The 13,656-nt window shown below is 53.9% G+C and overlaps 2 protein-coding genes across 3 annotated transcripts in view; one reads left to right on the forward strand and one right to left on the reverse strand.

Moving 5' to 3' along the window:
• The first annotated feature begins 791 nt into the window (after window positions 1–791).
• CXCR5 (C-X-C motif chemokine receptor 5) lies at window positions 792–6,861 on the forward strand. Its single transcript, XM_061478122.1, has 2 exons — window positions 792–1,282; window positions 4,777–6,861. The coding sequence occupies exons 1-2, from the start codon at window positions 1,244–1,246 to the stop codon at window positions 5,851–5,853; spliced, it is 1,116 nt and encodes a 371-aa protein (XP_061334106.1). The 5' UTR covers window positions 792–1,243; the 3' UTR covers window positions 5,854–6,861.
• A 2,007-nt stretch (window positions 6,862–8,868) lies between these two features.
• Window positions 8,869–13,656, reverse strand: part of BCL9L (BCL9 like) — a 59,582-nt gene continuing 54,794 nt past the window's right edge. For both annotated transcript variants that reach the window (XM_061478108.1, XM_061478109.1), the window contains 2 exons: window positions 13,285–13,545; window positions 8,869–12,005 (listed from right to left, as the gene is read on the reverse strand). In XM_061478108.1, the coding sequence (XP_061334092.1) occupies window positions 10,846–12,005; window positions 13,285–13,545 (1,421 nt within the window). In that variant the 3' untranslated portion in view covers window positions 8,869–10,845. The remainder of the gene's footprint in view (window positions 12,006–13,284; window positions 13,546–13,656) is intronic.

Raw genomic sequence — 13,656 nt, forward strand, 5'->3', positions numbered from 1 at the left:
CGCCCCAGCCCCGCACGCACGGACGCACGGACGCACGGACGCACGCACGCACGCACGCACGGCGCGCGTCCCCCGGCTACGTGAGCGCGCCCGCCGCGCCCCCTCTCGGGGCCCGTATCGTGTGGTACCGGAGATCCCCGCCGGGACCGAGCCGTACCGGGGAACCCGAGTGCAGCGCAGGAGGAGCATGGAGGAGCGCTCCCCCCCCTCCCCCGCTGGGATCAGAGATAACGGAAACATTCCTGTTTCCGAAGAGCGGCCCGGACAGGTGCCGTGCCTCTGGTGCCAGCCGTGTCTCGGTGACTACGTACACATGACATGAAAACGCGGACTGGGCCACATGCAGATCGTGGCAGCTTAGAAATCGCCACTTCCTCTGTAGGGAGCCGTTATTTAACCGAGGACTTGACAAACTGAGGCACGGCAGGAACGGGATCTTATTAAACGCCAAATGAAAATGCTGATAACCCCCCACCTGTTCCACGCAAACTTGTGTTAAAGCGTTTTTTTCCTGAAACAGGCATAAAAGGACCCCAAAACCTCCCTCTTTCCCCTCGCATGGACAGTTCTTTCCCAGGTTCCTCACATCTACAGCCAGCTTCAAGTTGTTCACCCCTGCCTTCGACAGCAAAACGCAGTCCTGGGACCATGAGAGGTCTGCAGGACACAGTGGCTGCGACGTGCCACGCTGCTCCCTCCTCTGATGGCCGCAGCAGTTGTGGCCGTAAGGCCTGGTTGACCAGCCTAGCGTAATAATTCCACCTATTCCGGCCCAGTTCAGATGGGAAATAAGATCAGCACAGCCCTGGTCTTTACCTCCTTCTTTCCTTCTCTGCTGCAGGGACACTGCCATGTCCTGAGCTGCTGTCCCCTGATGCAAAGGGATTGTCCCTGATGTGCAGCTCCCTTGTCAGCATCTCTCCCACCCAATGCATCCGTCCTCTTTCTTTTTAAAGAAGACCTATAGACATTCTGGGTTTTCCCTAGTACGGACCAAAGGAACGTAGATTCTTCACACTGTGCTTTAAAACTCAGCTTACAGCACTAGAAAAAAGATGCTAAAGCCAGATGCTAATCTTTACATCAATCAGGTCACTCTATGCCAGGAGCTCATTTGCCTTGCAAATACTCTATTGTTGCATGCCAGGTCCCTCCCTACAGGCTTAAATGATTAACTCCACCCAAAAAAAAAAGAACTTTTGCTGAAACTGCTGGAGGAGAGACGGATTCTGCCCCTGAAACCATGGGGCCTGTCAGCTACTCATCAGAGACCTATGACTTGGTGAGTCAGGCCTGGCTTTGCTTCATAACAGGGAGAGCAGGTAGAGCTGGGGTGGGCTGAAAGGCCTGTTTTCTGTCTGTGCGTCTTCCACCCCTCCTGTTGGCAGAGGGGGAACCATCTCTTAGGCCTCACAATCTCCCCTTGCATCCCTTAAGACCTGATCGATGAAGGCACTGCGAGCGATCATGCTGCTCTGGTGGACAGCTATGCCCAAGCAAATCCAGTGCGAGCTCTCTGCCCATGAAAACCCTGGATAGGTCCACACATGCTCCTACCGCTGCCTTCTTCACAAACAGGCTTATGTAGGCTCTGCTGAAAGGGGAATAGGCAGTATTTTCAAAAGAGGGGACTTTTAAAGAGGGGAAGATAAATTGCAAGTACTTCTTCTAATAGGGAGCGATGATACTGTGTATTCTGCCCTGTAGTTCTCTCCCGTGTCTGCAAGACAGCAGCTGCGCCTTTTAGATTATGTTGTGCTATCCAAGGGGAAGTCCACAGCCGTGCTATCACTAGCCTGGTTTTCAAATGCAGCAGCTCAGAGTTTATTTTGTAATAGAGTGGCTCTGCAGCAGACCTCAGGTTTCATTTAGTTTCTCTGAAGAAACAACAGTCAGGTGCCGCAGCAAGAACAGTTTTGTACCTTTTCTCAGACTTGCCATGCTCAGGAGTCTGTGACATGCGTTTCCCTGGAGCTTCCATAAGGCACTGTGGTGTTCCCAGAGGCTTTGCTCTTATCTGTGCATTTCCCTAGTTCAGTGCCCGGAGAGAAGATGAGCAAGAAGCTCTGTCAGCAACTTGTGCTGATGTGGGCAATTCCAGTTTTAAGGCTCTCAGAGTGCAGTGTGATTCTCCTGGCCATGGCATGGGCTGGAAGGGAATGACTCACATGGAAAATCCCTAATAGTGCACAAGCTGTTTCTTTTCTGCAGCCAAATGTTTTGATTGCTGGCAGTTGTGGGGAACTGAGAAAAGCAGCTGACACGCGGAGACTGAAATAACTCTGAGATGTGGGTTAGAGGGGAAAAGGGATCCCTGAACAAAGAGCATGCAGGAATAGGCTTCCCTGGCATGCACTTGACTGCTCAGCTACAAAGACACCACTTTATCACCCACCAAAAGTCTGGCTGCAGTTGTGTTGCAGGGGACTTGCATGAATGTTTCCCTACACACGCACGCTCCTAGAGATGGGAGACACAGGCAGAGTCCCTAGAACCTTGGCCTGGCACATTCGGTGCATCTCCTGCAGCCCTGGGTCCCTGCCCTTCCTGTCTCAGCCCAGACTCTGACTTTTCATCCTCTTTTCTTTGTCTTCAACTCATCTCTGTCCGCTCCCACCCACAGTCACTCATGTGCATCGCTGCTCAGAGATGCACGAGAGCATGCCTCAGGCGCAGCTCAGCACACGCTTCCCCTGCCCACAGCGAGTGGCTTACGGTAAGAACCCTACCTGCCTACTGCAGCAAGCTGATGGTGTCTTGATAGTGGCACTTGGTCTCCACTCCAGCTCCACAGGCAAAGCGATACTGGAAACTCTTCAACAGCCAAAGCCTTTAAACACTGTGCAGGCTGCCCACCCGCTGTCACTGAGGCCACTATGGCCACCAAAGCCAGCCATTTCCCATCATTTTACTGCTCTTTAAAGCTGGAACCCTCCAACCTCTCTCCAGTGAAGTTTCCCATTCCAACACATGTTCCTTTCGGGTGTTCAGCGTGGTCACCCATGTGTCCTGAGCAGCCTGGTTTGCTCGCTGGACCACACTGCAAAGGTTCTTGGGTTGCTTTTTGGTATTTTGGGGGCCAGATTCAAGGATCTGGACCTGGCCAACAAATCACATGTTTCTGAGTTGTTGCTAACTCCTGGCATGGGGTCTGGGTACAGACGAGGCAGCGAATGTTTGTTTGGGAGGGATTTCTATAGGCTTTTGTCTTTAGCAGCAATCTCCAGTCTCCAAAATCATACCCTAAACCAGAAAACTTATTGTTCTTAGGGAATAAAAATGCTTCTCACCAAAGGCTTGCAGCTCACCGCTACAATCCGCAGTCACGAGTGTTTGAGGTTTGGAGCAGTGTAACGTCTCTACCCAGGGCAGTTCCATGCAGAGGCACCCAGCGTGTTGTCCATGAAGGTTGCCCAAGAAAGAAAACATGTAAATCCCTTTTCTGTAGCCAGGCACAGTGCGGGACCCAAGGCTGGTCATGGCCATTTGGGTAAGGGGTACACGGGGGAGCAAAGCCCCCAGTCAGCTCTACAGCTGTTTAAAGCAGGGCTGGGTTTAGAGCTGGGAACTCGGCGAGGGAAGGAGCAGCAGGTGCAAACAGTCACAGCTGGCAGTGAAAGGTATGAAAGCAGCAAGCAGAGGCTTCCGCTGTGGTTGACACTGGAGTCTCCACACTGGTCTCTAGAGAGCGTGGGGGTGAGCACATGGTGACTGCTGCCATACTCTCCCCAGTTATCACTGGTTTCTCAGCTTGACACGAGCCTCCTGTGCTGCTCATCTGTGCTTGAGCCTTTTGCTCTTGTGAACATGCAGCTTCTGCTTGAGGCGCCCGAGGGCAGGCAGAGCACAGCCACCATCACTGGGTTGTCCTGCGTGTGGCTCCAGCTTCCCAGCATCTGGGACTTGCCCACAGCCCCAGCCTGAGGACAGCTCACTCACCTAGTGAGGAGCTGCCGCAGGTCAGGCATGAATCACATCTGCAGTGGCTCCATCACACTTTCCTCACTGGTGTCAGCCTCAGGGCCCAGTGGTGTTTTCAGGTTCCCTTTCCTGCCCTGACTACAATTAATTCAGAACCACAGGGTTCACTGGTAGAACCGATTTCTCTCTCCAGCATCCATCCCCATAGCTATGGCACTGGTGTGCCTCAGAGGCATTCAAACACATGCCCCACACCTTTCTCTGAGTGTGTGGGAAGTCATCTGAGCACCGCTGCTGCTCTCCCCACCTTGCCTTGCCCCAGGCAGCTCTGAGGTCTCTGAGGAATAGAAGCAGAATGGGATGGGATCTGTGCACGTAACTGCGGTACAGATGTGCTGTGTGGTGAATCCCACCACCTTTCTACCTGGCTGCAGGCAGGATGGGGGGGTGGACACAACACAGTCAGGCTCACAAATGGGTAGGGGAGGGCTCTGTGCTGTGTAAGAAAGTAAAAGCCAGCAACCAGCAGGTAACGTGGTTGGTTACATGGTGAGAACCAGAAGATGAAACTGGTCATCTGTCTGGACAGCAGAACATGCCCAAATGCACCAGGTAAAGATTACAGGCTGAGCAGTGCTCACTGTTAAGAGGCTGGGACAACCCTCTTCATGAGCTGCTGCACCTCCTGGCACCAGAGGGGCTTCCCACATCACCGCACTGCAGACAGGCAGCATGTCCTCCTGAGGCAGGCAGGCTGTGGGAATCCTCTGCTCCAGCCTGCTGGGTGCAGCAGAGGGACCGGGCTCTCGTGTGCAGAAACGCCCCTCCGTTAACCAGAGCCTCTCTGTTCCCCAGAGCCAGGTGGAGCTGAGCGGTTACTATGAAGCTGAGAACACCACCCCTTCTTTGGAGGGCTACTTCTGCTTCAACCCAGCCTCATCTGTGGTCGGCAACCAGAGAGACCCCTTCAGAAAGGTCTTCATGCCCCTCATCTACTTACTGATGTTTGTGCTGGGGACAGTGGGCAATGCCCTGGTCCTGGTCATTTTAGAGAGGTTCAAACGGTCTCGCACTACCACAGAAACCTTCCTGTTCCACCTCACCCTGGCCAACCTGGCACTGTTGCTCACCTTCCCCTTCAGTGTGGTGGAGAGCTTGGCTGGGTGGGTATTTGGGAAGTTCCTCTGCAAGATCCTCAGTGCTGTCCACAAGATCAATTTCTACTGCAGCAGCATGCTGCTTGGGTGCATCGCCGTGGACCGCTACCTGGCCATTGTCTACGCAATCCACACCTACCGCAAGCGCAGAGCCCGCTCCATCCACCTCACCTGTGCGGTTGTCTGGCTCTGCTCGCTGCTCTTGACCTTACCTGATCTCATCTTCATGGAAGTCTGGACGGATGACAGCAATCGCAGCATCTGCTATTTTCCAGAGGTTGGGATTGATGGCAACAACGCCTGGCTGGCAACCCGTTTCCTCTACCATGCTGTGGGCTTCTTCTTGCCCCTGCTGGTCATGTGTTACTGCTACGTGGCCATTGTCCGGGCTCTGTGTCAGTCCCAGCGCCTGCAGAGGCAGAAGGCTGTCCGTGTGGCCATCCTGGTCACAGGCGTCTTCCTGCTCTGCTGGAGCCCGTACCACATTGTCATTTTCCTGAACACGCTTACCAAGCTAGAAGCCTTCACCAAGAACTGCCTCCTGGAAGACCAGCTGGATATGGCCATCATGGTGACAGAGGCCATCGGGTTCACGCACTGCTGCCTAAACCCCATCCTCTATGCCTTCATTGGAGTCAAGTTCCGTAACGACTTCTTCAGGATCCTGCAGGAGCTTGGCTGCATAAGCCACGAGACCCTGCAAGAGATCCTGGAGGTGACGAGGAAGGGCAGCGGGATCGAGTCTGACAACACCACCTCTATCTCCGCTTTCTAGCTGGGAAGAGCTGCCTGCAGGGGCTTGCCTTCCCAGTGGCACACATGTGGCCTCAGTCCCAAGTTTCACAAGCGTCCCACCACTTTCTTCAGTCCTCAGGAAACCGAGGTCCAACAGCCACCCAACACCCAGATCCCACCAAACACTTTTACCTGGCTCCTCCTGGTTCTCACACCTCTAGAAATCCATCCAGTCGGTGAACACTCTGTCCAGTGGTCAGTCTGGCAGGGCCAGATGAACGCGAGTAGGCTGAACCTGACATTTTCACCTGTTCCTCACTGACTGCAGGCATCCTCTGCATGGAGCCAGGCACAAGGCTGGGGTACTAGAGGCAAGGAAAGAAATGCAGCCAAGTCCATGGACTGAGGACAAAAGCTCAGTGGGTGTCTACTTTGCTGGCTTGGGTTGGTAGAGACATGCCCAAAGGGGGCAGCGGCCACCCACTGGCTACGGCAACTGGAACAAGACACTCGGGGGATGCAGAACTCCCTCCAATGGCACAGGTACACAGTGCTCTGCCATTCACCATTTAAGCAAAGTGGAAACAATGTCAGTTCTCTTGCAGCAGCAATTTTGTGCGAAACTCAGTTCTGAAGTTCAACCCACTAACAAAGGGCTCGGCTGCAGCCGAACTTCCCTGTACCCAAGGGCTCTGCTAAGAAGACCAGTCATTACGGAAGAGTAATCAGTCCAGCTCAGGCAGAGATCTCGTTCTCAACTTGTGACTCGAGGACAAAACTCACCAAGCATAAGGCTTTTACACAAAGAGCCCTCCACCGCTTCCTGCAGCACTGCATCTTCAAAGCCAAAACCTGCAGCTAATGGTGACCGTAGTTACCCAAGCACGTATGCGCAGCAGCAGAGCAGCTCTCTGAAGCCTGCCCTTGCTGTCTAGGTCCACAGTCCTACCTGTGAGCAAACCCATTGCAGACACATTATAAACACCTCCCCAGCCCTGGTTCTGATGGGAACTGTGTTTCTACACAATAAAGTTACTGGCAAAATGAACAGCCACAGTGTCAAATTCTCACAGTGTTCACGAGGTAACAAGGAAATCTGCAGGCAAAGTAAGAGTGAATGGGTTACACATCTATTCTTACTATAGGTTTTAGTACTGATGTCTTGGGAAACTTTTAGGAAGTTTTGAGGTAGGCTGTAACAAGCAGTTAAATAAAATACCCCCTTCTCATGTATAGTGCTTGTAAGCAGTTGTCTGTCATCATACCACTTTCACACGTGAAATGCACTAGAGAGCACTAAGTGGGTTGATGGCACCTTTGTGACATGCGTTGCTGTTTGCACATGAAGACCACAGAGCTCAGCTTCCTCAGATTTCCCTTTACCAGTGCTGCAGACAGCTCTGCCGTGCTCGGAGTCAGTCCAGACCCTAGTTACTTCCTGCTTTACAGAGCCTCTCCCACTGAGTACAGCACCTCCTGCCACGGTGGAAAGCCACCCTCATGCCCGCTTTCGGCCCAGCCAGCCTGGGCAAGGCTTGGCTCAGAGCCGGCAGACCCTTCCTGAGGAGCAGAGAAAGCCCTGGTCCCCAGTGAAGCGACCCCAAGTAGGGGGACACAAAGACCCCCACAACAGCACGCTGCTCCGCAGTTCCTGCGGGGCACCACGGCCTCCCAGGGGATGGAGCTGGGGTGCTGCAGCAGAGCATCCTGCTATGCACGCACCATGGTGGGCAGCAGAGTGTGCACCGGGGAGCGTATGAATGAGCGTGTACCTGGGAGTGCTGCAGAGAAGGGGCTCTCCCCGCGGCTCTGAAAGCCCCGGCCCTGCTGTGACATGCTGCAGGTGATGCTGGCTGAGCTCAGCTCTGCTCATCCGCTCCAGTGGCACAGACAATCCCACGGCCGCTGAAGATAGGCACAGGGTCAGGTTTTGAAATTTGTCTTTTTAATAAAAAGGCACCTATAAAACAGGTCAATACATTACAGGCAGCACAGATACCCAAAAACAAGCCTAAAAATTGTTTCAAATAAAAACCAGTAAGATGTCTTCACATATTGTATTTATATATTTATATTTATATATATATTTATATAATGGTACAAAATGACTGGGGAAGTTTCTCCATGGGATGACAGAGAACAGGTCAGTCACCATTACCTCAACGTGAAAGCTACTTCTGGGCGTGTGATTATCTGACATACTGAAAGATGCGGTTTCCCAGCAGTCACTTTTTTTGGAGCTGGAAAACGTGGCGAAATCATGGTTAAAACATGGGCAAACCTTTTACTGTGATTAGGTGGAGTCAGGACACAGAACTCAAGCCAAGAAGCCGAGCAATAAACTACAAGACACGAGACTAGACACAGCTCACGGCAGTGGGCAACCGGCTGGTGGCAAACCTGGCCTGGGTCTAACAAGGACTGGCTGTCAGTGAGCTTCCTGAGAAGCTCCTGCCATATTGCTGTTCACAGATGCGGCCGGGAGCGGCCATGGCGCAGAGGGGTGTTAGGCAGCACTTCTTCTCCCATCGGATGTTCAGCCAGCAACAGGGACGGTACAGACACATGGAGATCTCAACCAGGCTAAAACAACAGTTGTCTACAGACAAACAAAAAGCTTCCATATAGAAAAAAGTATGGCTTCAAATTAACCGAGACTAGCTGGTGGGTGATGAGCAAGGTTTGGGGCTGGCACTGCTATTTGGATGTTTACAAGAAAATACGGGCAGCCATCACCCCGAAGTGCAGCCAAGAGAAGCCACAGCCTTTCAGGTAAGCCAGGCTTAGAAAGAGCTGCATCTGCTAAAGCCACATCCTCCCATGTGAAATGCATGTTCTGAACGGATAGAGAATCCAACCAGCTATCACCCCAGGTCCAAAGCACACTTCGTTAGCCTGAGGTTTATTCCTCCACTCCAACTGCCAAGGCAGGGATGAGCACCTCCCAGGATTGTTCCCATTTTGCCATCTCTGAAAAGGCTGTGCGCTCACACTGTATACAATAAAACCACACCAAGCTGGAGACTAGAGCGAAAGCCTTCCTCAAATCCACTGCTTGCTACAAAACACCCAAGACTTCAAGGTATTCCTAACTGGACTTTGTGGCTCCATTGTTTCACAGATCAGATCAAGACAGCCTCCAGCCCTCCTCAACAGCTTGTAACGTGATAAAAGGCCTGCCATTTGCTTGCTACTTGACAATCTCCCTTTCTGAAAGCGCTCCCCTCCCTGCAGTAGCATGTAGGGAAATGTGAGCTCTGTTACAAGAGAGGTAGTATGCTAAGTCTGGCTCTACAGAGACAACCCTCCAGTGCGTGTTCCCCCAGCAGTCGCCTGCCCTGAGCACACTGCCGGATACCCATAGGGTACGCCATGCTGGAACCCGCAGAGGTCCCTGCAGAGGTCCAGAGATACCGTGGTGCAAGCAGAAGTGCACACATGTCACCCTGCGGTCCCCTCTGAGCAAACACGGTGGGACCATCAGCACCATGGGCAGGAAGACCTTACAGAGCAGAGGACAGGGAGGGTGGAGCACATCCAGAGCAGCTGGACTCGTTTGAACTGCTTCTGCCAGCCTGAGAACGAGGCCACAACACAACCTCTTCTGCCCGAAGCATGGGGGGGCTGCGCCACTGGCACCGTACGAGACAACTCTTACACCAAGATGGAGCATCACACACAGGGACAGATCCTCACCAGTGGCAGAGCAGGGCTGCTGCCAGTAGCTCAGGGCAAGGTGGAGCAAAGACTGCCTGTGAAACTCTGGAGATGGATCACTGACAAGCATGAGGAAGACTTGGGTGAGCACTCAATGGCAGAGATAGAGGAGGCGCAGCACAGTCACGGAGGGCAACAGACTGGTAAAGGACTGGTGTAGGAAGGCTGCAGCAGAGCAGGGTTCTCAACTCACCTCTCCTGGAAGCACAGGAACGCTTCACCTCACTCATCTCGGAGCCCATGTGTCCCTACACACCGCAACCCCCTGCCCACAGGTGACACAGCACAAAGAGAAGGGACTGAAGGTGACGTGGCTGGTCGAGACCTTCGGGTCCGGCACGTTAACCACCTGCACAACCCAGATCCTCGCCGCTTCTCGAGCCCAAGGGCCAGCACCGTCCCCAGCTCAGCCACAGCAGATTCACCACGGAGCAGCAACAGCCAAATCCTGGGAGGCTGCTCCAGCAGTGCTTCACCGTGGCCACAGCTCTGACCTCCCCGAGAGGCCTCAGTCATTGGCCGCGACCGTGTGCTCAGCACAGCGTCCACAAGGGCCTGGGATCTGCATGAAGCCATACACCCCACACATGCAAACCGTTGGGACACGGGAACAACTTAGGTTTGACACAGTCACTCTACAATGGGATCTCTCAATGCCCTGTGCACCCTGGGGGATCCTCCTGCTGCCTCTCAGGAGAGTTTTCAATCCTTGTACACTGTTGCCTTTAGCATGTTTTTTTTGTTTGTTTGTTTTTTTAAAACATGTTTTGAGGCTTCTATTAAAACACAGAAATACAGAACAATTAAAAACCAGCACAAGTTTTGCCTTTCCCAGCGACCTATTTACAGCTAGTTCCAAAAACCCTCTTGCACATTTTGTTTGTTTACAAAGGAAAAAAGAAAAAGAAAAAAAAAAGGAAAAGAAACAAAAAATTAAAAAAAAGAAAAGAAAAAAGGAAAAAATGGGGGGGGGGGGGGGGGAGGGGAGGAAGAACACTTGACAGAGGAAAACCAAAACTGAAAACTTTACAAACTGCCACTGGGTCTGGATGTCCCTGGTCACCACACAGGGCTCAGTGTGACAGCCCTGCTCCCAGCCCCTCCACCCTCCCCTTCCCTACAAAGAAAGGAAAAAGAAACCCAATTCACATCAAGTTTACTGCACATCTGGTTTTCTGTGTAGAGGCGAATCCGATCTGAAAAGCATCCCACGTGGTGTCCTCCACTGGCGTTGGCCCCCAACTGTCCCCCCAGAAAGGTTTAAAAATGTCTGCAGAGGCAGCCCTGTCCCCTCCCCAGCTGAGCGCCGGCCGGGTTAGAAAGGCAGGTTTGCCATGTTCCCGGGCCCGGGGATGTAACTCATCTGGCTGTCCAAGGAGACACTCCTCTGCCTCATCTGGTGCGTGACCATGAGGTTCTGCTGAGGCGGGGGCCCCATGAGGGAGCCCTGAGGTGACATCATGTGTCCTGTCTGGGCATACATCTCCCCCGACACAGACATGCTCCTCTGCTTGGCCTGCATCAGCATGAAATTCTGCTGGGCCATCAGGCTCTGTTGTGGGGACATCATGCCCTGGTGCATGCTGTTGCCCATCATACCTTGCTGGGGCGGTATGCCTGTCCTGCCCAGAATGGGCACTTGTCCAGGATGACACATGGGCATGCCGAGTCCCCTCTGCACACCCTGCTGCCCAGGGAGGCTGGGGGCATTCATACCTGGCCGCACCGGGGGCTGCTCAGCCATCATGTTCTGCAGGTTCATGAGATGGAGGTTGGAAGGCTGTGATTTGGGTGCTTGGCTGTCGCTCTTGGGGAAATACTGCAAGGTGCTGCTTGGCTTCTCCGATGGGATGATCCTGGACAGGTCAAACTCGGGGATGCCGGTGGGCGTGGGGCGGATCACCTCGCTGAGCTCGGGGTCGTTCAGCACCGACGCCACCCCAGGAAGCACGGCTGGGTAGGGCTCACCGATCCGAGGAGGGATGTTCTTCCCCATCATGTGCTGCTGAGGGGGCATCTGGCCAGGCTGCTGGGAGGGCAGGTCCTCAGGCGGCAAGGGCATCCCTGGTGGGTAATGCTGCTGCATCCCGGGGCCACCTCCACCACCAGGGGCCATGGGCATGCCCCCGGCAGGAGATGGCATGGCGTTGTGGGGCTGCTGCATGCGGGGGAACACGAGCTGGTTGGAAGGGATCATCTGTGAACTGTTGGGCACAGGGCCGCACTGCTGGTTCATCGAGTCCTGCGGCCCTGGGGGCAGCATCATGGGGTTCTGGGGAGGCACGCCTGGCCCTGGCGCGCTCGGGTGCATAGGAATGTTGGAGCCCAGAGGGTTTGGGGAAGACATCATGGAGGTGGGGGGTGGCTCATGGGAGAGCGGTTGCTGACCAGGCAGGTTCATTCCCATAGGGCTCTGAGAGGATCCAGGCCCCACGGAGTTCAAGTGCAGTTGATTTGGCTGGTTTCCTGTCACACCTAAGGAGAGGGAAAAAAGAGAGAAAGAAGGGTTAACTCTGCCCACAGACCTCTTGGGACTGCGAAATCCACACCCCGGATGACTGCCTAGCATTCCTGCTCAGAAAGCCCTGAGCATGGAGCGTGATGCTCAGCTAGAACCCGCAAGGTGGGCTCACAAAGCACCAGCATCAGGAAAAAGTGCCTCAGACTTCAGCTCCTCAAGCCTGGGAGCAGCAGAGAGCTGTTCCAGCTTCAGCAGGTCCCAGGATGGAGCTGTAGCTCCTTACAGCCCACTGATCTTGCTGGGACAGTCCTGCCCCATGATCTCAGCAGGGCTGTCAGCTGCCTGCAAGGCACCAAGCAGTGACCCTTCACCACTGCCTGCCGCAGAGGTAGCCACCCGGCAAGCTCTTGCGACCACATGATCTTGGGTGGCGAGAAGACAAAGAAGCAAAAGAGTCTGCAGCCCGACCCAGGTGCTGTCCAGGAGGGAGGACTGTGCTCACTGGCACAGCAGAGTGACCCGTGCCTGCAGAGGGGGTCAGGTTAGGAAGGAGCCAGCACATTTGCATGCCTGAGGTCAACCCAAGTGACTACTCTGCAGTGAAAGAGTCAAAAAGTTGATTTTTCATTTTGAAAACTGCCAAAAATATTTATCAGACAGCTTTAAAGCCCTAAATCAAGTCGTACAACATGCTGGAATTCCCCTTCGGGCTGGTCACCAATGACGCAAAGCGCTCATTTGCCTAGCTGTCCCCAGCAGTGCTGCCAGCCAGCGGAGCATGTCTGGCTGTCGCCTACTGAGATCAGAACTACGCTATGACAGCCTTGCCCGTGCAGGCACCTGCACTCCACCAAAACCCCCTACTCCCACACCTTGTTCAGAGTGTCTCCATCCCACTGCACAAGAGCACAAAGGCTCCGAGCAGCAGACCTCTGCCTGCGAGTCCTGGGCCTGAGACAATCCAGAAGCCCTGAAAATCCAGGGCCGACCTGTCTGCACAGGGTGAAGGTAGTTCCAGAATGTTCCAGGGCTCATGGAAAAAGGGTGCCTCCAATGCCAGATGGGCTCAAGTTCTTCCAGACAGCAAACCCAAGCCAAAAGCTGATGGGTAGCCTGGGTACAGGACAAAGAAGTGAGCACTCTTCCGAATGAGGGCAAATTTAAGCTATTTGACATGGCAGTTGGTGGGAGAACGCCTTTCCTACTGCTTCCTCCACCTGGTGCCTCCGGCCCCTGGCAGCCGCAAGACGGTGTGACCCCTTCTGGGACAAGTCCAGCCCCAGAAGCACGTACCTGACATACTCCCAGGTGGAAGCATAGGCCTGTCTGGCAGCAGCTCATCATCAGAGGTGGCTATGGTTTTGATGGCGTTGTGGTAAAGCGGTGTGGAGCTGGGCATGGCATACTTGGACATCTGGGACATCATCAGTGAGAGGGGGTTCTGGGAGGGGGATGGATCTGGAGAGGAAGTAAAAGGCATGTTGGGATTCATGGTGCTAGAGGTGTTAGTGGCTGGTGCGGAAGAGCTGCTCCGAGGCCCAGAAGGGACTGAACCTGCAAGCAAGAGAGAAAGCAGCTTAGCACCTCCTGCACACCGTGCCTTGCTCCCATCAGACAGCAACCCCGGCCCCTCCTTCCAGGAGCAGTGACCAGAGAAGGTTGCAA

This window comes from Pezoporus flaviventris, unplaced genomic scaffold, assembly GCF_033815535.1.
Source record: "Pezoporus flaviventris isolate CSIRO_AGI_PZ_B2104156 unplaced genomic scaffold, CSIRO_AGI_Pfla_v1 ptg000113l, whole genome shotgun sequence".
Classification (NCBI taxonomy): Eukaryota; Metazoa; Chordata; class Aves; order Psittaciformes; family Psittacidae; genus Pezoporus; species Pezoporus flaviventris.

Excerpts from the sequence above, each read along its gene's own strand:
- CXCR5 (XM_061478122.1), top strand. The coding sequence starts at position 1,244 with ATGGGGCCTGTCAGCTACTCATCAGAGACCTATGACTTG. Across the intron at positions 1,283-4,776 it reads CATCAGAGACCTATGACTTG|AGCCAGGTGGAGCTGAGCGG; the intron begins GTGAGTCAGGCC and ends TCTGTTCCCCAG.